Source organism: Octodon degus, unplaced genomic scaffold (genome assembly GCF_000260255.1).
Source record: "Octodon degus isolate 3935 unplaced genomic scaffold, OctDeg1.0 scaffold00043, whole genome shotgun sequence".
NCBI classification, from domain to species: Eukaryota; Metazoa; Chordata; class Mammalia; order Rodentia; family Octodontidae; genus Octodon; species Octodon degus.
This window is the reverse complement of record NW_004524619.1, coordinates 2,702,021-2,724,926: the sequence shown is the minus strand read 5'-3', so window position 1 is coordinate 2,724,926 and position 22,906 is coordinate 2,702,021. Positions and strand designations below refer to the sequence as shown.

Below are 22,906 nucleotides of genomic sequence, written 5' to 3'. Positions count from 1 at the left end.
CTTTTCTGCAGAAAATTACATAGCAAGTTCTGCCTATATTTGAATTACAACTCTGCAGTTTCATATAAGCAAAGTTAGCCTAAGCCTTAAATTTTCATGTATAATGAAGTGGAAACACTCAGTTGATACAGCTGAAATACCATCTATGAAATAATGGGCATACAGCTGGATACATAGGACTAAAAAGAGATATGAAATAAAATGGAGATGCAATAGTTCTTATTACTTCTAGAGATCTGAGATATAGAAACAACCATAAATCATAGGTATAGCTAGAAATGAAACTGTGTACTTACAACCCGTATATCTGTGGTGCAATTTCCAGTCTGTTCAAGTGCATATAGAGCTCAATATCATGCTTCTTCAGTAGATGATCCTGGATCTGGTTGACTTTAGTAACAATAGCAATTGTTGGTCCTAAGTCCTGTGGTCTAGCAAAAGGGATAGGAGTCATCAGAGTATCTTTCCCCTATAAACAGGAAAAATGTATTATTCAATCTGAAATAAACAACTACTGTACACAGATATTGCTATCAAATGGAGTATAAAAACAACAGGAACTATTTTATTACAAATGCTTAAAGTGAGTGATCTTATACTGATATACAGATGGCCATATTTATACATGAATAGCCAGGAAATGCTTTCTAAAATATTTTCATTTGAACTACTTTGAATATTTTCTGTATTTTGGCTAGATGTGGTAGTGGATGACCAACACAAACTATCCATGGCTAACTTATCTGATCAGTCATGGTAGATAAATGGAAAACTTATTTGTTGTTGCATAAAATATAAACATGAAATGCAGCAAATGAAAACTATTTCACTTGGAGTTCTGAAAACTATATTTAAAAAAGCCAAGAAATTACTATAACAAAAATGTATTTTTAATCATCTTTCTCTTAATTTAAATAGCAGAGTAAAGTGATTTTTAAACTCTGTACACTAAAAATACGGAGGACTTACAATATAAAATCCATGTTTGATTCCACCTATGAAGTTCTTTTTGGCTATTCACTATCTATTAGTAAGAGGGGTAACTGATGCAATTGTTTCATATGAACTTCCAATTATCATGTTCTTCAAGTCTGACCATTTTCCCTATTACACCCCTCCTTTCTTCTGAGAGTCAGTCCTCAATTTCTACCTCTTAATCTTACCATCGATCTTTGAGATTTTCAGTTGATCATGAATTTGTAGAATACATACCTAGGACAAATTCTGTTTTTCAAAAGTTGGTCTTTCATATAGAATTGGTATTAATTTTATTCTACGTAATGTGTTCATTAGTGATTTCAATCATACACACTGTACTTGAGTAATAATATATATCTTACACTGTATTATATATATCAACATACTAGGATAGTATATAATAATTTTATAACTAACAATACTGCATGAATCATATAAACTTTATGTAAAAGAAGTTTCTACTCACAGGAAGTCTTTATACTGGCTTTGTATTCAGTCAGTAAGAATTATATTTTAGAATCCTAGCTTCCTTGTAATTACATTAATATTTTCATGATAATTAAAATAAAGTGATGAAATAATATTTTGTGTTGCTTACTGAAATCATTTGTTCACTCAAACACTCTATTACTGAGAAAAATCTGTACTTTAATATTTACCTTTTGACTATCATGTTCAAAAGTAGAAAACCAAGGCTCAGCAGTTTCCATAAGTTGTGAGAACATTGCACTAAAATGTAGGAAAACATATAATGTTTAAGCTTCATGACAGCATGATCATATAAAAAGAAAAATATAATAGTTTCTATACTCACTAGGCATCATGTTCCAGATATTCAGGGTTCAAGAGAGTTTTCATTTCCTCACTGTTAAAAAAGCAATACAACCAATTAAAATTGGTAACCCATGGATTCAGTTTCCGTTATTCTACTTTCATAAGATAACTCCCACATAATAAGTGAAAAATTAACTAAAAGCAGCCTCTCCTTTAACAAATGAAAATTTTTTTACAAAGATAAAAAATATATTAGTTGTCATGTCAGTATCACTATAAAGTAACTAATTATTCCAAATGGCAAACACAGAATGTGAAAGTATTTTCCTTGATAATGTTTGATCTAAAATAACTTATCACTCCATAATCTATCATTTGTCATACAAAAGAAATATATAATTGGTGGATTATGCAATATCAAAACATCAATTTTTTCCTAATAGCTTTTTATTTACTTTATCTTCAAGTAATAAGTGATAGAACCTTTTACAGATCTACTTCAGTATTGCTCGCCTTTTGGCCCTTCCTTCCTTTGTACCAGGGATTGAACTCAGGACCCTGTGCTTCAAAGGCAGGCACTTATTCTGTTTTCACTTTATAATGGATTGAAATATTTGAAAAAATATGTTTTACTCATTTTATTTTTTAAATTTTTGTATATTTATTTGTTACAGGTTCTTGCTATGCAGTTCAGACTCATAGTGATCCTCTTGTTTCAGCCTTCCCAGTGCTAGGATTACAAACATATACCACCATGCCCGGTTTTGGGGCCAGTACAGTGTGCCAGGGGTTCTGGGACTGACACCATATGCAGTACTGGGGATCAAACTCGGGTCTTTGCACTTGCCAGGCAGGTACTTAAACCACTGAGCTCTTTCCCCAGCTCTATCTATCTAGCAATCAATCTATCAATCAATCAATCAATCTATCTATCTATCTATCTATCTATCTATCTATCTATCTAGTTAGTTAGCTAGCTATCATCTTTTTGAGACAGGGTCTTACTGTGCAGTTTAGGCTACCTTGAGCTCACTTTGTAGCCCAGGCTTATCTCCAACTCACAAGGATCCTCCTGTCTCAGCCTCTCGAGTGCTGAGATTACAGGCCTGCACTACTAAGCCCAGCCTATCTTACTTGTTTTAAAACTGTTCAATCATCTATATTTTCCTGTCAAGTATATTCTGCATGTACTTGCCTTTAAAAATAAAGCTAGCACAAAATCATGATCAAACCTTACTTTTTAGAATAACTGAAGTGATGGCAATTTTGATGCAAGTACTCTTGTTAGGATCCAATAAAGTCAGTAAAATGAGAAAAACTTAAAACTTAGGCACAGGCCTGTATACATGTTTAGCAAAAAAGCAGTGTAATATTAAAAAGATTATATAGTTAAGACTTGTGAGATGCTATTTGTTAGTAGTTTGTTTTCTGCATCTAGCTGGATGAGCCTGTGGATAAAGAAATGGCTTAGAATCTTATAGTTCTCCACTCCTAAAAATGTTTCTTGGTTACTTCTCTGGAAAATTAAAGTTTCTAGTTACTTTGAAAATGAATTTCAACAATTATCTAAGTTAAATCCAATCATAAAAGTCGTTTTCAGGAAAGTATAAATGAATTTAGTAACATGAGAACCATTTAATTTATAGACTAAAGTTCTTTGTAACACTCTTCCTTTATTGATGAATTAAGCAGAATCAAAGCTGAGAAGGAGAAATTATCTCAAAGTTCTCAATTCTGTCTATAATGAACAGTGAGACATTAAAGGATAATATACAATATAAAGTATTATTAATAATTTTCACATTTGATATTATAGCAAACATATTCTCTTCTTGACCTATTGCATGTCTGTTTTTCTTGACACAGACCTAAGATTTTTAAATATATGATTTAAAAGTTGCCCTATAGCTAAACTGGCATTAGCATTACCAAATGGAGTTAACAGAGCCAATAAAACAAAAACAACTGTTTAGAACTTTTAAAACACCTTCAATTAAAAAACAAACAAACAAACAAACAAACAAACAAACACATATTATTGAAAAAAACCAGCACATTTAGGACTGAAAAAAAATAGACGGAACTCATCAACACTTGCCTGGGCTGTGCAGACTCACTGGCATGTAGAAAAGCTTGATGGTCACAGTGAAGTATGAAGACTATAGGTGCTAATAGCTCATGCATTCCCTGAAACACAATATCAAGAGAAATGAAAGGGAAAGATACTGAGAATCTGCTAATGGATAATGTAGGTTAACTTAAAATGCTTTTTTAAATTTTTATTTATTTTGGTGGAACCAGGGCTTGAATTCAGGCCCTTGTGCTTGCTAGTAAAGCACTTATTCTACTGAGTCATCTCCCTGGCCCGTTAAAAGGCTTTTTAAAATGGATTCCTGCCACCAAGATTTCACATTACACACAAAACTATAAAAATGAGATTTTTCTTTTAGAATTTGATTCCAATTCTACCACCGCACACATTCTTCTTTAAAATCTGGAGAGAAGCTCTTTTTTAAATGACATGACAAACAATAAATTGGCATGCCACACAACCTTGCACCTGTCAGTTGCTCAAGATCTGTACTCATAAATATGAATCTCATTTATGCAAATTATAATCATGAGCTACAGTGTGGGATCTGCACTGAAGAAGGGCAACGAAGAGCTGCAGACCTCAGGAAATTACATCCAATGTTTTCATTATGTAATGGCTCCAATTAGGGTGTCTGTAGATTTAGAAAGAGCTAAAGTCAGCCAGCTAGGAATGCTGGATAATAAAGAAATTATCAGACAGTGACAAAACCGAAGTTTTTAAATGGAATTTTCAACATGTTTAATCATAGAACTCATTTTTCCTGCCTCCTTCAATTATAGGTTAACTTTCAATATATTTAATAAGCATATCAATAAAATTCCTTATATTGGAGTTCAAATGTGGAATATACAATTACACACAGAAATAAAAAAGTATGTTAGTTACTAACCTATTTTTAAAAATTACTGCCAAAAATCTATTGTTTACTCATTTTGTAGGGACACAAGGACTTATACAACAGTGGACAACCTTGTAAATTTAGATTATTTTCCCTTTTAAACACCAACATTTTATCAAGTAAACATAGATTATATTTTCTGCTGCCTTTTCATGGGAGCAAATTACCACTTTACTTTTGCTTAGTAACTAAGGATGCTCTTTCATAAAAAGAGAAAAGAAAAAAAATAAAAAGAGAAAAGAAAATACTTTTGAGCAAATATAAAAATAAATATGGGAGCAAAAAGGAGAGAACTCTCTTGTGGGTAGAATTAGCAAAGGCTTCTTACAATAGGACAAACTTTGTAACACTTCATGTAATCTAGCTGCATTATGCTGGTCTGAGCAAGTCAGTTAATATCACAATGATAAAATTTCATCAAATTTCAGTTGTAAGTTTTGTCGAACTAGAATGACTTAATGGCATTTTTACAAAATAACTTAGGATCCAATGACAATTTGCTTGTAAACTGAAGAAAGTACCGTACAACATTTCAGTCTTTTTAGGTAACCCTTCTTCACATACCAAACCTTGAAAAGAATGGCTCTGACAAGATGAGAGATATCCAGAAAAGATGAAATCAAGTGTGATGTATTTTTAAAATTATTAAAAGTGGTTTATCTTCTTGGAAAAAAACCCTCAAGTTATCTTAAAAGGAAAACACCATAACTTCAACATCATGGTAATAGTTACATAATGTAGAAAAAGAGAGGAAGGCAAAAGTAAAAAAAGAATCCAGAAGGCAGGAAGGCAGGCAAAAACTAAATGAGAGAAAAACTTTAAATTCTAGGCTGAGGCAGGAAGTTAGTGAGTTTACAGCAATTCTGACAACTTAGCAATACCCTGTCTCAAAAACAAAATAAGCTTAAATGTAATTTGGTGGTAAAGTACTTGCCTAGCATATGTGAGCCTTAGGCTCAAATCTCTAGCATTAGGAAACAAAAAACAAAAAAAAGGACCACCAACAAAAAACACTTAACACACATCCTTCAGGAGTCTTTTTGGCTTCCTTAGCATGAAGCCTTTCACAGAATCTCTGGGGAAAGTCCGTCGGTTAGCCTCAGTCTCCCACTTCCCATACTCTTACCATCCTTGGCACTTTAGATGTGTACCATGAAGTTGCTCACTAGAAAGAATTCACTCAATTGTATAAAATCACTGTCTCACACATCGTGACCTATGTTCATAGTGTTTTTTTAAAAAAATCTTGTTAAATTCACAAACTGTAATGAATTATGTATTATTGAGATTGAACTCAAAAAATTTATTGGGAGTTTTTATTTCAGGAATTGCCCATTTCATCCTTGCAGTATTTCCTTTTCCCTAGTAATTTTCAACAGCTTTCTGAATTAGATACACTAACACTTTGTCATTTTTGTTATAAGAATTTTTGTCTATTATTGTCTTAATTCTGATAAATCCTTCTGAAGTTCTACACTTGAATAATCAGTGCAATTTCCCTCCTTTTTCTTCTTCCTTCTTTCCTTCTTTCTGCTATCTTAACTCAAAAAGATTTCTCTTACTGATATAATAATATAGGTAGGAATATAGTTTCTTTTTCAGGAAATTTTCCTTCACTTGACTTTAATTTTTGCCATGAAGAATATACACTGCCCCCCAAATAGCTAATTTATTGAACATCATCTATCTTCAATAAATGCAATCTATTCAATATGAATTGAACATCCCATTTTTCTTCAAAGAATTCTGAAAGTTATCTTTAATAGAAAGTGAGTATTTGGCCCCTAACTTCTAGGATTTTACTAGCATTCCACTGGTTTGTATATCTTTAAAAAAACTGTACTATTATAAATACTTGACCCTAGAAAACATTCGTATTCTTTCTTTCTATCTATCTATCTATCTATCTATCTATCTATCTATCTATCTATCTATCTATCCATCCATCCATCCATCCATCCATCCATCCATCCATCCATCTATCTATCTATCTATCTATCTGGGACAGACCCTACGGCTTTCACACTAACTTACACCCCAACCTTCTATTATTTTTGAGACAAGGTCTTGCTAAATTGCAGTTTGAACTTGCATTTCTCTTGCCTTGGCCTCCCAGAGTGCTGGTATTACAGCAAGAGCCAACATGCCCAGCAAGCTATGAACTGTGATTAAAAAATATTTAATTCTTTAAAATTTATTACAGTATGAAATACACTGCCAATAATCCCTTTCAAAATATTTCCCTTCATTTTGAACATACTTATCTACTATTATTGCCATTTGCTCAAGGTGTTCTGGAAGTCCTTTTTTGTGCCTTTAGTTGGGGCGTCATTGTTGCCTTGATGTTTTGAATCGATTGCAAATGTTTACTTTTTGTGGTTATTTTGAATTTGGGGAAGAGCCAAAAGTGACATGGTGCTCGATCTGGTAAATAAGGTAAATGAGGACACACCATAATGTGTTCACAAGCCTGCCTTTAATTTGAATGGCATGAGGCAGCAGCACTGAATGACTTTTCATCACTATTTATAACTTCCATACTCTGGTTTCTCTTCAGATTGTATAAATCTTTCGCCTTTTACTATTTATAACTTCCAGATTATTTCACAAAGTGCCAAGTATGATAAGTGTGTGTGAAGTAAGGGGTAATATTTTTCAGGGACTAAGGGCAACGTGCCTTTTACAATAATCATATTTGTAAAAAATATATACATTCATAGTATATTTTGGTCACCATTTGTAGATATTTTAAGAACATAAATTCTGGGTATGGCGACATACTACAGTCCCAGTACTTAGGAGGTTAGGAGGGAAAACTGGTTGTCAGTGTGAGGCCAGCCAGGGCTACACAGGTCTGCTTGAATTATATAGTCAGATATTGTCTCAAAAAACCCAAAACTCAAAGAACAAAGAACAATGGGTATTTGATAGTTCTTATTAATCAGTTTGTTAGCTCATAGGTTATTACTAGGTATTCTTTTTTTGCTGCTGGTGGCAATTTTTTGAGGTGGTCTTTCCCCCCTTTGTTTGATAGCTGCTTTAACAAAGAATAGTTCTTATTGAAGTGCATCTTTTTGTCTTCTTTAAGTGTCCTCTACACTTTCTAGATACTCCATCTATTCAAGTATCACTGAAAGTATTACTGGATACCAACATACACTGTGGACACAAAAATGAATGAGACAGGCTGGTTCCAAACTTTGATGGAGGTTGCAGTTTAGATAGGAAGATGTACAATGATAAAACGAGAACAGAAATCATTATACAATTATAAAGCATAAGTGATGTGTATATATAATATATATATACAGAGAAAGAGAGAGAGAGAGACAGACAAAGACAGACAGACAGACAGACAGGCAGGCAGACAGACAGACAGGCAGACAGACACAGGGGGTTGGGGGAGCACACCAACTCTCTATATTCATGGGTTCTGAATTGATCAATTTGATCATATTTGACTATATTCACAATATCAGAAGAAAAACTAAAAAGTGTATATTAAAACACTAAAAATATAGATTTTCTTTCTTGTCATTAGTCCTAAATAATACAGCTTTACAACTATGTACACGGCACTTGTATTGGGCACAGTAAGCAATATAAAGATTAAAGTACATAGGAAGATGTGCATAGGTTGTATACAAATAGTATGCAACTTTATGTCAAGGAGTTGAACAACCATATATTTTGATATACATGGGAATCCTAGAATGGTTCAAGGATACTGAGGGATAATTGTATACATAAACCAAAATTTTACAATTGGCCTACCACAAAAAAAGATTTCCTTATACTATTGACTGATTCAATGAAATAGCTACCATTTAATACATGGACACATTAAAAAGGTTGAAATATCATATAACAGAAGAATAACAGATCGTATTTTAAATCAATAGAGGACATTTTTGTAGAAAAAAATTAAGATCCCTCCAAGCACTGTTAAAAGAATCTTTGATAATTTCAGTTTTGAGTTTCACTTAAAAGAGAACTTTCTTGATACTTTTAAGGGACTGAAAGAGCCCAAAACTTGCTTTTGCTCAGAATTCTACACTAGTAAAATCTAATTAATAATTACAATGAACTTGGAATATGGTTGACTGATACAGTATTTGCCTAGCCTCTGTGGGAGCCTGACTTAGATACTCAGCACTGGAAAAACCAAAAATTACAAGTTGCAAGTATACAGATAGCTTTAAAAGAAGAGATATATCCAGAAAATATATTCATGACTTCAATACCCTATAAATTTGACAGAAGCAAAAATACATATTTTCAGTATACTTCTTGGTTCCCCAAATGTATATTTTGCTTCTGTCTATAGTGTAGCATTTCCACTTGGTGAAATCCTTCATCCCTGCTAGCTCGTTAGTAGTCACTGCACTCAAACTCATGCCAGTTGAAAATAAAGGTAACAAAGTTTTCCTCATCAACAGCCTGTAGGTTCACAAAATTGAACCTGTTCTTTTATCTGACTGTGCTCATTTAGCCCACCAAGCAGTCTTTATTAAAGCTGAGGCATCAGGCAGTCAAAGTTCATTAATACCATTTATATAATCTCTGCAGTTTCAATTAACTCAGCAAGACATTCTACTACATGATAACAGTCTCATTAATTCAATAAAATCCCATAACTATTAACAATATGGTCGATGTTAAACGGGGTGTCACCTAGTACAAAATAATAGCTTTAACAGCTTGTGATGAAACTCAAGGTTTTTCTCAAATTTAATATGGTTAAATATTCAGGCTTTCTACAACATGGTATTTATTATTTCTTTGTAAAGAATCTATACATTTTAAACATATAGGGAGTAATTAAATCTTTTTAAGTGAAATCAAGTAGTAAGCTAATAACACTTTCTCATTCGATAGGTTTTGTCTAAAGTACCAACAAGATCTTCCATATTACTGTGTAATCTCTCATATAAAAATATGGTGGTTCACATACATCAAAATGGCACACTGTGATGTTATTTTTTCCCTGCCCAAAAGAGCTTGTTTCTGTTATAAGACTTCCTTGATCTACTTTTTTTTTTTTCCTCTAAAGAAAAATAGGAAATAATTTCTAACTTGGGAAACAATCCTGATTAACTTCTTATCATCATAATTCTTTTCCTGTGGGGAATTTTAAAATACTTGAAGAAGGAACAGGGAGAGTAGGAGATAGACATAGACAAAAGAACATGAGCCAACACAATGATAAATATTCTGAGGTACTAAAATAACTAATGATGTGGAACCATTTACTCCCAGACAAAATTTTTCCCACCCAAACTTCTTTTTCATTTGTTTTTGTTCTTTTCATTTGTATATGTTTTTCATATAGTCTATATTGTATGCAAAGCCATTTTCTACCTTGACAGCATGCAAATATCTTTCTAAATCTTTTTTTACTTTTTTATATGCTTCTAGTTTTCACAGTGATATCTTTAGTCCATTTAAAATGTATTCTCCAATGCTGGTATATTTTAGATAATCAGTCTTAGTAAGTAAACTTCTTCTCTATTTCATATCATTAACATCTTATACATTAGGGGCTGGGGAGATGGCTCAGTGGAATAAGTGCTTCTCTGGCAAGTGCATGGGCCTGAGTTCAATCCCCGGCTCCGCAAATAAATAAATAAATAAATAAATAAATAAAATAAAGATCTTATACATAACTGGACCTGTTCCTAGATTTTTCAACTGATCACTTCTCATAATAACACTGCAATATTTTGATCTCAGAAATGTCTTCTACTTTTTACCCGATTGAGATCATGCCCAGGATATTGCACATGTCAAGGATGCATCCTGAAAAATTTGCAAAGAAAAAACAAACCAAAACAAACCCTCTCAGTCCTAGATCATAGACCTTATATAGAAGTTTTACACAAATTTTAGGGAGGATGTAGAGAAAAGGAATTTTTACATGCTATCAATGGGGTGTAAGTAGTAAAGCCATTATGAAAAACTATATGGTAAATCCTCCAAAAATTACAAATGGGTCTACCACACAATGCACCAATCCTAGTTCTGGTTATATATCCAAACAAAATAAACTCAGTATGTTGGTGAGGGGTATGCAATCCCATGTTCATTGTTACATATACACAATAACCAAGAAATGGAAACAGCGGGTCTACCAACAGATGAATGTATAAAAGAAAATGTGATAAATGTAGAAAGTGGAATACCTCTCAGTCATAAAAAGTAAGAGGGGACTGGGGATCATGGTGTTAAGTGAAATAAGCCACAGGGAGATTATAAATGTTTCAGTAGGAAGAAATACTTTTAATACCTGGTAGGCAGTAAATTTAAAGTAACACTGTCCAGTTTTTCTAAAACACGTGTTAGTAGCAGTAGACCAACACATTTCTACATTTATTTGAAGAGGAGCAATATTGGTATTAAAACCACGATATTTTTGTATTTATTCAATTTTTGCTTTATATCCTTTGACAACATTTAAAATGTTCTTCAGAAACCTTTCATGTTTATAGTCAAGTTTATCTGCAGAATTTTATACTTTGTCATTAGGAGTGGTATTGTTTTTACATTTCTAAGTTGAAAGAGCTATTGTCAATATGCAGTTAACCTAAATATATGTTACTAATATTTAAAAGATGCAATTATATTTACTAGTTATTTTATGTATATAATAACAAATATATTACTTTGTGTAATTGCAGCCTGACTTGGTTTACCATTTTTATACCTATAAAGCTCATTCCAAATTAAATCTATTACTTTTACCATAAGTATTTTCTGTTAAAATTTCAGTGCTCATCAATAAGATATAACTTCTGATTCTTTTACACTTATGAATTTGGTTTGTATTTAATATATAATCAGGAAATAAAAATGATTTATAGTATATATCTCTTTATGGAAACAGAATAAACTTTCATAGAACACCTAGATATATCCTTATATACTAAATAATTTACATTTAAAAAGCCCAAAGGAATCCAACAGCTGTTTTATTTTGCTTAGGTAATGAGGTAAATCAAATAACAAAAGCAAGAAGTAATTTTCAAAATATATGTTAACTTCTTTTAAAAAAAATTATTTGTGGCAGTAGGGATGGAATTCAGGAGTGTTCTACTTCTAAGATATAATCCCTAGCCTTCATTTTTTTTTTTTTTCAAAAAGTCTTGCTACAATGCCCAGGCTAGCTTTGAATTTAAGATTATCCTGCATTGATTGAGTTACATGACCAGAAAAAAAGAACAAAAAACAAACAAAAAAAACCTCTGAAGTTTTGTTACTAGTAAGTTTTAAAGAATACTTAATTATTTTTGCATACTGTTACATACTTATAAATGCTGTACTCAGAAATAATATTTAAATATGCAAGTTTGAAAAGTTTGTTACTAGGTAGGTTTTAAATATATTACCAAAACAATTTCTACAAGTTGAAAAGATTGAACATGATACAGAAGACAAGCTGGCAAAACATCTTATAATAAGGAAGAAGCATATGTGCTTCAGTAAGGTTATTTTCTAACCACACAGCTAAAAAGCAGCATTTGGATAGCTTTAGCATTGTGATACAACTCTGGATACAATAAAGGTTGCATTATTGCTTTATCATTTGTCTAGCTACTGTAGAGAAAAATTTAAGCCCATGTATATTACCTGTAAGATAGTTTCATTACCTGTTTATAAAGTAACTGCTCATTTTCTCGAGCATAACAGAAAAGAACATCTGTAAGAATTTTTCTCACATTTTCCTGTTGGAAAAACTGCATTTCAGGAAACCTAAAAAGAGAAAATACACAGTTGAAACTGACTAGAACAGTTTCAAGAATCACCCTCAAACATCTCTAGGATCTACCAAGGGCTGCTTTGGGTTTTACAATTCTCTATTTGCCATGTAACTAATACCAACAGTGAGTTTTTAAAAATGAGGGACATAAGGAAATGATTATATTCCAGAGCTAAATGACATCCTTCATGGCAATTTTTTTTTTACCCATACAAAAGTCTCTGCACATGTGAATACAGCAGTTTTAATAATGATTATAGTCTACCTATTTGGGGAGAGTTTTCCTTTTTATTTAAAAAATTAGAATCTGATTTTGTAAATATGCCAACTTTTTCAAGAAATCATTGCCATTTTTTTATGAAAATAGTTTTGACTTAGATTATACATGACCACAGTTAGTTTCTTTGGATTAAGCTACATACCTCAAATAGAAGAAAACTTAATAAGCATTGTTTAAATGTTCTCTAATAAAAAATTCTACCATTTTATAAGTGCTCTGAGGTACATAAGTAACAGAAAAAGGCCAGAGAATAAAGTTATAAGAATTTAAAGAATATAAAGCTATAAGAACTCATGAAGGGGCCAAGGAGATGGCTCAGTGGAATAAGTGCTTCCCTGGCAAGCTCAAGGATCTGAGTTCAATTCCCGGTTCCACCAAAAAAACAAAAAAACCCAAAAAAAAACAAAAACAAAAACAAAAAAAACCTCATGAAGTATAATGGTGCAATACACATAATGATATAATACACTAGGGCTACCTATAGAAGGCCTGTTGTTTAAGAGTAAACAGTTTTGCTAGGACGAAAACGATTTGAAAAAGAACTCTGGAAAGAGGAGAAATACAAAATGTAAGTGGGAAAGAGAAGTAAATCAGAAGGAAAGCTATGAAGGTACAAAAACTGAAGATTTCAACTGTGCAGCAATGAAGAGTGATTAATAATCAGAAGGAAAAGCGAATTCCATAAAGTATTGCCTGCTGGGCCTAAGTGTGGCAGAAGAAAAGACAGCAACTGTGTAAAGAGCTCTGAATGCTGAATTTACAACTAAAGAAAAAAATCAGTGTTTCTAAATTTTGAACAGGGAAGTGATAAACAAGAGTCTACAGTTATATGTAGAAATAAGTCTGAAAGTGGAAAGTTCATAGAAAAGACACACAATAAAAGGAAGATAAGTGAAAAATCGACAAATCTCAGGAGAAAAGCCTGTGTTCAAGATCATGTTGCATATAAACTGCTTCATCTATTAAATAGAGTTGACGGTACTGATTTTGAGATCAAATCACATGAAAACACCAAGAACAGTATCTGCAAAGTAGTAGACACTAAGGAATAGAAGTTACTATTAAGCACTGAATAACACAACATGAGGAAAAGGTAAATTGGGGCTCCAGAATTAAAAACAAAAGAGAAAATATGAGAAAAGGGAGAACACTACCAGTGCATAAAGCCAATGGTATTACTGAAACGGAAAAATATTCCTCAATGGAGTCCTTTAGAAAGGAATAAAGGAATAATGCCTGTTCTACTTCCTACTACTTCCTGGCTTCCTGCTTTCTGTTTCTGGAAATCTCAGGTGCTTTATGCTTTATTCTGGTCTTGCTGGCTTTCTATGAGAGTCTTAACTTTTCTATTCAAGGCTAGGTTTCTGAGTGAATCATGCTAATGACTGATGATGGGTATCATTTTCAAAAGTAATTTTTAAAACGAATCAAGCTCCATTTTATTTTCACTTGTTAATTTAACTTTTGTTTGAAATTCACTTTTATGCGCAACTGTCCCCAGATGCAGAATTTCTGACTTTTCAGCTCCAAAAGTGGAAGCCTCTTTGGAGACCCAGTAAACAATCTAAGGACTTGAGCAAGGGGACTCCACATCTTGGTATCAACTTTAATGCAATGATCATCCAGGCACTGCTTGCTCAGGCATGCAAGTTCATGGAGAGGTATACAAGTGACTCTGCAAAAGGCAAAATTAACTTGAAGGTGACTTAGGGTATACCTAATACATCACAGAAGTCAAAAAAGTTCCACAAAGACTTTAAATGGACTAAAACACGAAAGATATATACATAAATACATTAAATGACTTATTTAGAATAAAAGAAATTTGCCAAAGTCTCAGAGAGTCAATATGCCAAATCAAAACAATCAGGTTGATAAACAGTTATACATAAACTTGGGGAGGGGTAACTCAACCATTAAAATAACATATAGTAATATTTTTGAGAAATGAAATTTCTCCCCCTTCCTCATTATATAATGTACATGTATCCCTCTAAGTAAGGCTCACCTCTAAGATTTGGATCACCTGGCATACCAATTACATTTGAAAATTTTCTATATAAACTTACGAAAATATACAATTTAGCCTTTGGAATATGAATGAATCATAATAGAAAGTTTTGCAACTGATTTACTGGGGAACAAATGTCCATGAACTAAATGGAAAGAGTTTAACAACTAAATACTAAAAATGTAAAATATATTAAATACTGATTGATATTTTCATTTAAATGCATGCTAACCATTTGTAAAATTAAAAATAGAGATCTATACGAATTAAAGACAATTTAAGTTGCTCAATTTTAGCAAAAAATCAACTGAAAATGTATGTGAAGCAGATATAACAAATCCATGCAAGAACACAAATCTACAATTCTCTTCTGTAATGATGAAGAGTCAATTTATGAAATTTCATGATATTTATTGACTGATAGACTCTATTTAGTACAGGGTCTCACTACACAGATTGGGCTCCTAGTGATTCTCCTGTTTTCAGCCTCCTAGGCGCTAGGATTACAGGTGAGTGCCACCATGCCTCGTCTCAGTCACCAACTCAGTGTGCCCTGGAGGCAGGGCTGGCATGGCATTCTAGGAATTAAACCCTAGTATATTGTTTTAAAGAAAATATGACTTGTTTTAAATTCTGATGAAGACTCCATAGCATCAAATAAGTAAGGGAGGAAGATACTGACCAGTTCTAAATAACTATTTTATTTGAGTTGTTTGCTTGTTTATTTTGCGGTACTGGGTATCAAACTCAGGACCTTGCACTTGCTAGGTAGGTGCTTATGCCACTGAGCTATCTCCTTGGTTCAACAACTATTTTATTTGAAACAATACTAAAAATGACAGACTACTATACTGATCCAACATGGATTAGCAATTTTTGAGGTTTTAAAAAAATCAACAATATTCAAAAATTTCATGCCAAAAAAATAAAAAGATTTAAATATTAAAAAAATACAAAGGAAACAAATCAGAACAAAACTATAAGCTCATATTTTGTTCAAACCAAGATATTCAACAGAAAATAAAAGAAAAAAAAATCACACTAACTTTGGACTCAAAATGAATTTTGTCATAAATGAGTCAAGAAAAGTTATTTTTGTACTTGGCCAGAAAATGGAAATGGTACTGCGAAGTGACGATAGGACTCAGAACAGAGAGGACAGCAAAGGAAATATTCCATGATGACACTTAGAGCTGCTTCCCCCAAAAGTCTAAGACTTTTACTTGATGGAAAATTTTAGGTTATTTTAGATTTAACTCTCTTGATCAGTTGTTACTCAGATACGTGGTGTTAACTGAAGAAATACAGTGTACTACAGAATAGTATGAATTACCAAAAGCCCGTAGTACTTCTCTATGCTAATAACATACTTTTTGAAGAAGAAAAATCACATTTTCATTAGTTAATAATGTTAGAAATAAATGTGAGATGTCATGGTAAGTTTTCTAAAAATGGAGTGTCAAGTGGGTATATAATACCCACACTTATTTTTTAGGAGTATTTCTATTGATATATTAAATTTCATGAGTTTTTGGCAGAACATAGTTGTCATCTCTCTAGTCCTCCTGTTTTGTCACGAGGTTCTCATACAATGCGTACTTTAAATAAAATATCAATATAATAAAATACCAAATATGTACTGAGTGTGTAGAATAAACAAACATTTCATCATCAACTATTTGTTTATAAATCTAGAAAATAAAAACAAAAATAAATTCCTATGTGAATTGCAAGAAAAATATTAATACAACTGTATTGCAAAAATAATCTTTAATTATCACACATAAGGCAGTTTTCTCACATGCAAACAGCATGTTCCACACACAAGTATTGCTTACACTGTTAGCACATGTGGGTTTTCCTGTTTTCTTTGGTAGACACACTTGACATCTTGCTGGTCTTCCTATTTTGTTAGGAGGATTTTGTGATGTTTCACCTATCTTTTCAATGATCTGCTCCAAAATTCTTTTGCAGGGTCCTTTGGGCATATACTTACTGCTCTTCTTCTGTTGTAATTAATCATTTATTAATTCCAGGACTAATCCTCTAAGAAAATTTCTCTGTGATACTCTGTGCTTATTATCTTTGCGAATTACAAAACTATTGATGGCTGACATGTTTAAGGTTTGGAAGTTTCTACAGGGCTAAAAAATATTTCTTTCAAAATACATTTCAAGAAAAAGGACACTTGTACAGTAAAGGAATAATAAAGGCATATCATTGTATTAGTGGGTATTGAGAAACATTAACAAATCGCAATGGGCTGAGAGATATTTCTTAGGTTTCTAATACCTGTCTTAGTTATGCTTCTCTCATTGCTGGGACAAATACCCAACACTAAAATTAGAGAAGGAAATGCTTACTTAGCTCAGTTACTGTAGGTTTCAGTCCATACTCCAAGGCAGAATGGCACAGGGCAAAGAGCATTCATTCATGAGGGAAGCAAAGAGCAGAGCACAAAGGGAGTGGCAGCAGCTCAGGCAGCTAGCTAGCCTCTCAGCTCTCCTCACATTGTAATGCAGAGTATCTAACCTCAGGACAGTCATGTCCATACCAGCACTGGATCTAGAATCAATCACAAACTCTAGAAGCTACCCCCTTGAATGCATGAGGCTTTGGGGGACAACTAGACACAAACCGTGGCAATATCTTATATTAAAATTTTTAGAAAAATCACAGAAATTTGAATACTGACTAGATTAAGTACTGGATTATTTTTATTAGCAACCATGTTATAATGGTGCTATAGTTAGGTTTCCAGAGTTAACTTTTTTTTTTTTTTTTTTGGCGGAACCAGGGATTGAACTCAGACCACTGAGCTTGCCAGGGAAGTGCTTATTCTACTGAGCTATGTCCCTGACCCCAGAGTTAACTTTTAGATATGCAATACACATTGTAATATTTACAGTAATATCTGATAATTTTTTTATAGCTTTGATAATATTGTAATATAATTGTCCTTAAAATCATGGGTATTCTACTTTCTAATTATATGTTGACAAACTATAGATCTCTCTCTCTCTCTCTCTCTCTCTCTCTCTCTATATATATATATATATATATATATATATAGTTCAAAGTGACACGATGTTAATATGGAATGATTCATTAGTAACTTATCAACTCAAAATTTGTTATTTTTTATGATGAAACATTTGTAATTAACTCGGTGTTACAATATAGGGAACTCAAATTATTAGCTGTATTCATTATACTGTATAACAGATCTAAAAATAAACTTATTCCTCGTATCTGAGGATTTAGACCCCTTGATGATCATTTGCCCATTCTTTGCACCTGTGTGTGTTAACCACCGCTCTACAGGTTGGCTTTATGAGTTCTGTTGTTTTAGCTTCCACAGATAAGTGAGAAATTCAAATTTTTTTTGTTTTGCTTTATCAGGTAGCATGATGTTTACTAATTTCACCCATGTTGCTGTGAATGGCAGAATTTCTTCAAACTTATAAAAACTGAATAGTATTACCTTTGAATGTTCACTAGCAGTATACAAGTATTCCTTTCTTCCTACAATTGAAGGTCTCACTACATTGCTTGGACTCTTAGTCATTTTTCATGGTCATTTTGACTTTGAGAATAGCTTGAAGATACACAGTACCAGAACACACTGTAATATTTTTATAAGCCTGCCCTCTCAGCCTCCACAGAGCTGGGATTACAGGCTTGCACTACCAAGCCTTGTGTCTGTGGCAGGCATGGCATGGGATGCTGGGGATTGTACCCTAGTCTCTGTTCTTTCCTAAGTAGGTTCTTAGTCCACTGAACTATCTCTCCAGTGCCAAGAGTTCTTCATTTTGAACATTAATACTTTATCAGATGAATGGCTTGCAAATATTTCTCTCATTCTATAGGTTGTCTCTATACTCCTGTTTCTTTTGCTATGTAGGATTTTATTTTATTTATTTGATGCTGAGAATTAATCCAGAGCCTTGTACATACTAAGTGCACACTCCTAAAACTACCCCCTTTAGCTCCCAAAGCATTATTTGCTTGCTTGTTTGTTTTAGACAAAGTCTAAATTGCCCAGGCCAGACTTGACATCAGGTCTTCCTGTGTCATGCTTCCAGAAGGAATGTGCCACAACATCGAGATCCAGGAGCTTTTGATTTTGATGTATTCTCATTCTCTTGTTTTTGCTTTTGTGTCCTGTGCTTCAGAGATTAAATCTAAAAAGAAAATCACTGCTCACACCAGTGTAGTTTTTCTTTTGTTTTCTTCTAGTAGCTTTATGTTTGAGGTTTTAAGGATAAATTTAATCAATTTTGAGGCAATTTTATATGTAGAGTAAGGTAGGGGTCCACTTTTTTTTTGCATGTAGATATCTAGTTTTTCCAGCATTATTTATTACCCCCCCATTGTACAAAATATAACCAAAAGAGAGGTTGTGTCTAAAATTTTAAAAATTTATTGCAGCAAAAGACACATGGCTACCAATCTCCCTCAAATCCTTCTTTCTCACTTTGAACATACTTATCGCTTCATTTTTGCTACTTTCCACTTCCTCAAGCAGTTCAGAAATCCTTTCTCTTTGAGAGCTTCAGTGTGCTGTCATGGCTGCCTCAATATCCTGAATCCATTCAAAACATTTATGCTTCATGGTCATTTTGACTTTGAGAATAGCTTGAAAATACACAGTACCAGAACACACTGTAATATTTTTACAAGCCTGCCTTTCCCCTGGATGGCACCTGGCAGCAGCATTCGTTATTTAAAAAATCGTATTTCATAAAGATATGAAAGAGGACTTCCAGAATTACTTCAAAAACTGGCAAGAACAATGGGCTAAGTGTGTTTGAAGTGAAGGAGAGTAACTGAAGAGGATTCATGTCAATGTGTCTTTTACTGTAATAAAATTTTGAAAATTTAAACAAAAACCATTATCTTTCAATCAGTCTTTATATACTGTGGTATCTTTATAAAAAATCAGTTGATCATGAATATGTTCATTCATTTTTTCTGTTCCCTTGTAAGGGCTGATGAATGTTTTTATACCAGTGTCATCCTGCTTTGGTGTTTAGTTTGAAAGCAACTAATTTGATGCCTCCAACTTATTCTTTCTGTTCCTGATTGCAGGGGCTGTTTGGGTTACTTTGTGGTCCCATATGAATTTTGGATTGGAGGAGAGATTTGACACAGATTACACTGGATTCTTGGGCTGCTTTGGATAGGCTGGTTATTTTTTATTTTCTTAAAATTTGTTTGGTACAGGGTCTCACTACGCAACTTAGACTCGTAGTGAGCCTCCTGTTTTCAGCCTCCCCAGCACTGTAACTGGGATTATAGGCATGCGCCACCACGCCCAGACTCGGTCACCTGCTCAGCATGTTTGGGGATGGCGCTGGCACTGCATGTGGTACCGGGTAGGCTGGTTACTTTAACAGTCTTACAGTCCATAAGGACAGAATACCTTTTAATTTACTTGTGTTCTCTATAGTTTCTTATAGAATAGTTTATAGTTTTTTTTTTTTTTTATGTAGAGAGCTTTCTCTTCCTTCTTTACTCTTGGTTCCTCTTTTTAGGTGACAGAAACCCATGTCATTAATGAAAAGATTTAGTTGAGCTAAAGGGTAGCCCCCTATGTTTCTCGGTAGCTGCACTGGGGACTTCAGGGATCATGAACAATAATGTGTACGCATGTGCGTCAGAGTATGAGAAGGTGAGTTTTTAACCACACTTTGTGCTCTCATATTACATTTTTATGTATTTATAATTTGTTAAATGTTTTCCTTTGATTTTTCTTATAGAATTAGCCCAATTCAATAGAATACTGCATGAAAATCTGCTTTTACAATTTAGCGGGGAGTTTGAAGTTGGTCATCAGCTAACTCAGCTACTGATAACTTGGATTATGTAAGAAAAAAGTTGTGACAGGAAAGATGGAGAAAGTATGACAGAAACAGAAATACAGAATGAAGTCTTGATTTATATGAGGATAAAAACAATAATATAAATATTGGACTAGTCAAAATACTACAGAATTATTAGAGCTAAGTTAGAAAATGTTATTAGTTTCTTCTCAGGGATTAAACCTATTGGATGGAAGGCCAGCACTGCAATTTAATGTTGGAAACTGTTTCTAATGGACAATATGCTACAAGATGTTGTGGAATACACTAATAAGGAAATACAAGTAACATAGTCTTTATGTACCAATACTAATAATATACAAAAATATATTTATCATGACACCTCACCTTCTGAACTTCGGGGCAGGACTTCATCATTCTAATTGTCAGAATCTAAAGGACTTATGGAGAAGTGACATGTGCATTGAGATTTTTAGAACAATCATGACACTTGAGAGACTTGCTATTCTTCAAAATTGCCTATGTTTTGGTTATAAAAAGACCCAAAAGAAAGAAGAAAATGAGATGGTCTGGCTAGTATTAGTTCATTTTTTGAAAGCTTTATTTTTAAGCTTTCAAGCAAGGTTGGAGAGATAGCGGCATCTAAGTACCTGCCTAGAAAGCACAAGGACCTGGATTTGATCCCCAATACAATGCCATGCCAGGCCCATAATCAGCTGGCCACTGAAACTGGGCATGGGGGCACACAACTATAATCCCAACACTGGGGAGGCTGACACAGGAGGGTCACTATGAGTCTGAGCTGTGCATTGAGACCCTGTACCAAATTAAATAGTCAAGTAACTCATGTTGCATCTCAATACATGAAAACTGATAAACAATTTGCTTCTTTTCATGCTTGTTATAACTTTCACCAGTATATGCCAAATAAACCTTCCAAATACAATATAAAAGCACAGGCCTTGGGGAATGTGAAGACATTTTACACCCTGACTTTAGAGATTTGTCCTGGAACTCAACAACCAGATCTTCATTCTTGCAGTAATAAACTGTATAATCTTGTGAATAGACTTGTTGCACCTATTTCAAAAAGCAAAATGTTACATTCAACAGGGGTTCACTGTTACCGGTGGATGGGTGGATGTTACATTTGTTAAATGAAGACCAACTGACCAGCATAGGAACTACTTGTAAAACCCAAGCAGAGATTCCAGAGAAAATGTTTTAAGATCCAGTGCAACACAACCATTAGCCAAAGATGTTCTGAGAGAATTCATAGTTTCTACTCCACCTATTGTTTTGTTGCAAAATATACCCACTGCTGGCTTCATTTGTGTTGAAAATTCACTATCAATCCTTTTTTGTTGAGGTGAAGGAGTTAAGAGAGGGTCTTGGTATGTAGTCCAGGCTAGCCTTCACTTACTATGTAGCACCAGGTGGCCTTAAATTCACAAGATCTTCCTGCCACAGCCTCCAGAGTGCCAAGTTTACATGCATGTACACTATGCCTGGCTTCACTATCAATATTAACATCATACCAGTCCTAGCCCAGGCCCGGTGAGTGTGTGGGAAAGCTTCTGGCTACCCTGCGCCGTGGGACCTACAGGTCCAGCCTAGGTGCAGCGTGGGTGAGAACCTATTCCACCCCTTTGGGATGCCCCCAACCACTCCACAGCACCTCCCCAACCCCGCCTGCCGAGTAGGTATTTCTGCTGCGTTCTGGGAACCTCCAGACCCAGTCCAGGCCTAGGCCCAGTGAGTATGTGGGAGAGCTTCCGGCTACTATGTGCCGGCGGGACCTACTGGTCCCAGCCCATGCGCAGGGTGGGTGAAACCCTCTTTCACCCTCTTGGGATGCCCCTCACCACTCCGTAGTACCCCCACACCCAGGCCACCAAGTAGGAATTTCTGCCACATTCTGGGAACCCCCAGATCCAGTACTATCACAGGCCGAGTGAGCGTGTGGGAGAGCTGCCTCTCCCTCCTATTCCACCTTGTCAACTCCAGACTCAGCACAGGCTTGTCATACAGGCCTGGGGTGAAACCTTGCAGCTGCAATCCCTGCAGAGAGTGTAGGGGACAGAATCATCCAGCTAGTCCAGGAACAGAACATTTTGATACAGGGGCACAACAGGTTCATCCCCAAGGGCAGCAGCAGGAAGGAACTGAGCATAGCAGCCAGGCCCAAGCCAGGCACAACAGATAAATCCAAAATTTGTAGATCTGCACCTGAACTTCAGTAGGTGCTAAGGTTATAACTGCAACAAAGATCTACAACAAAGGTCAGAA

The 22,906-nt window shown here is 34.2% G+C and overlaps 1 protein-coding gene across 1 annotated transcript in view; it reads right to left on the bottom strand.

Annotated features, from left to right (window-relative positions):
* Nucleotides 1-292: 292 nt before the first annotated feature.
* Nucleotides 293-22,906, bottom strand: part of LOC101561793 (TBC1 domain family member 5) — a 422,866-nt gene continuing 400,252 nt past the window's right edge. The window contains exons 11-15 of the mRNA XM_023715719.1: nucleotides 12,392-12,494; nucleotides 3,851-3,939; nucleotides 1,793-1,843; nucleotides 1,638-1,707; nucleotides 293-469 (exon numbers count right to left, since the gene is read on the bottom strand). Of these exons, the coding sequence (XP_023571487.1) occupies nucleotides 293-469; nucleotides 1,638-1,707; nucleotides 1,793-1,843; nucleotides 3,851-3,939; nucleotides 12,392-12,494 (490 nt within the window). The remainder of the gene's footprint in view (nucleotides 470-1,637; nucleotides 1,708-1,792; nucleotides 1,844-3,850; nucleotides 3,940-12,391; nucleotides 12,495-22,906) is intronic.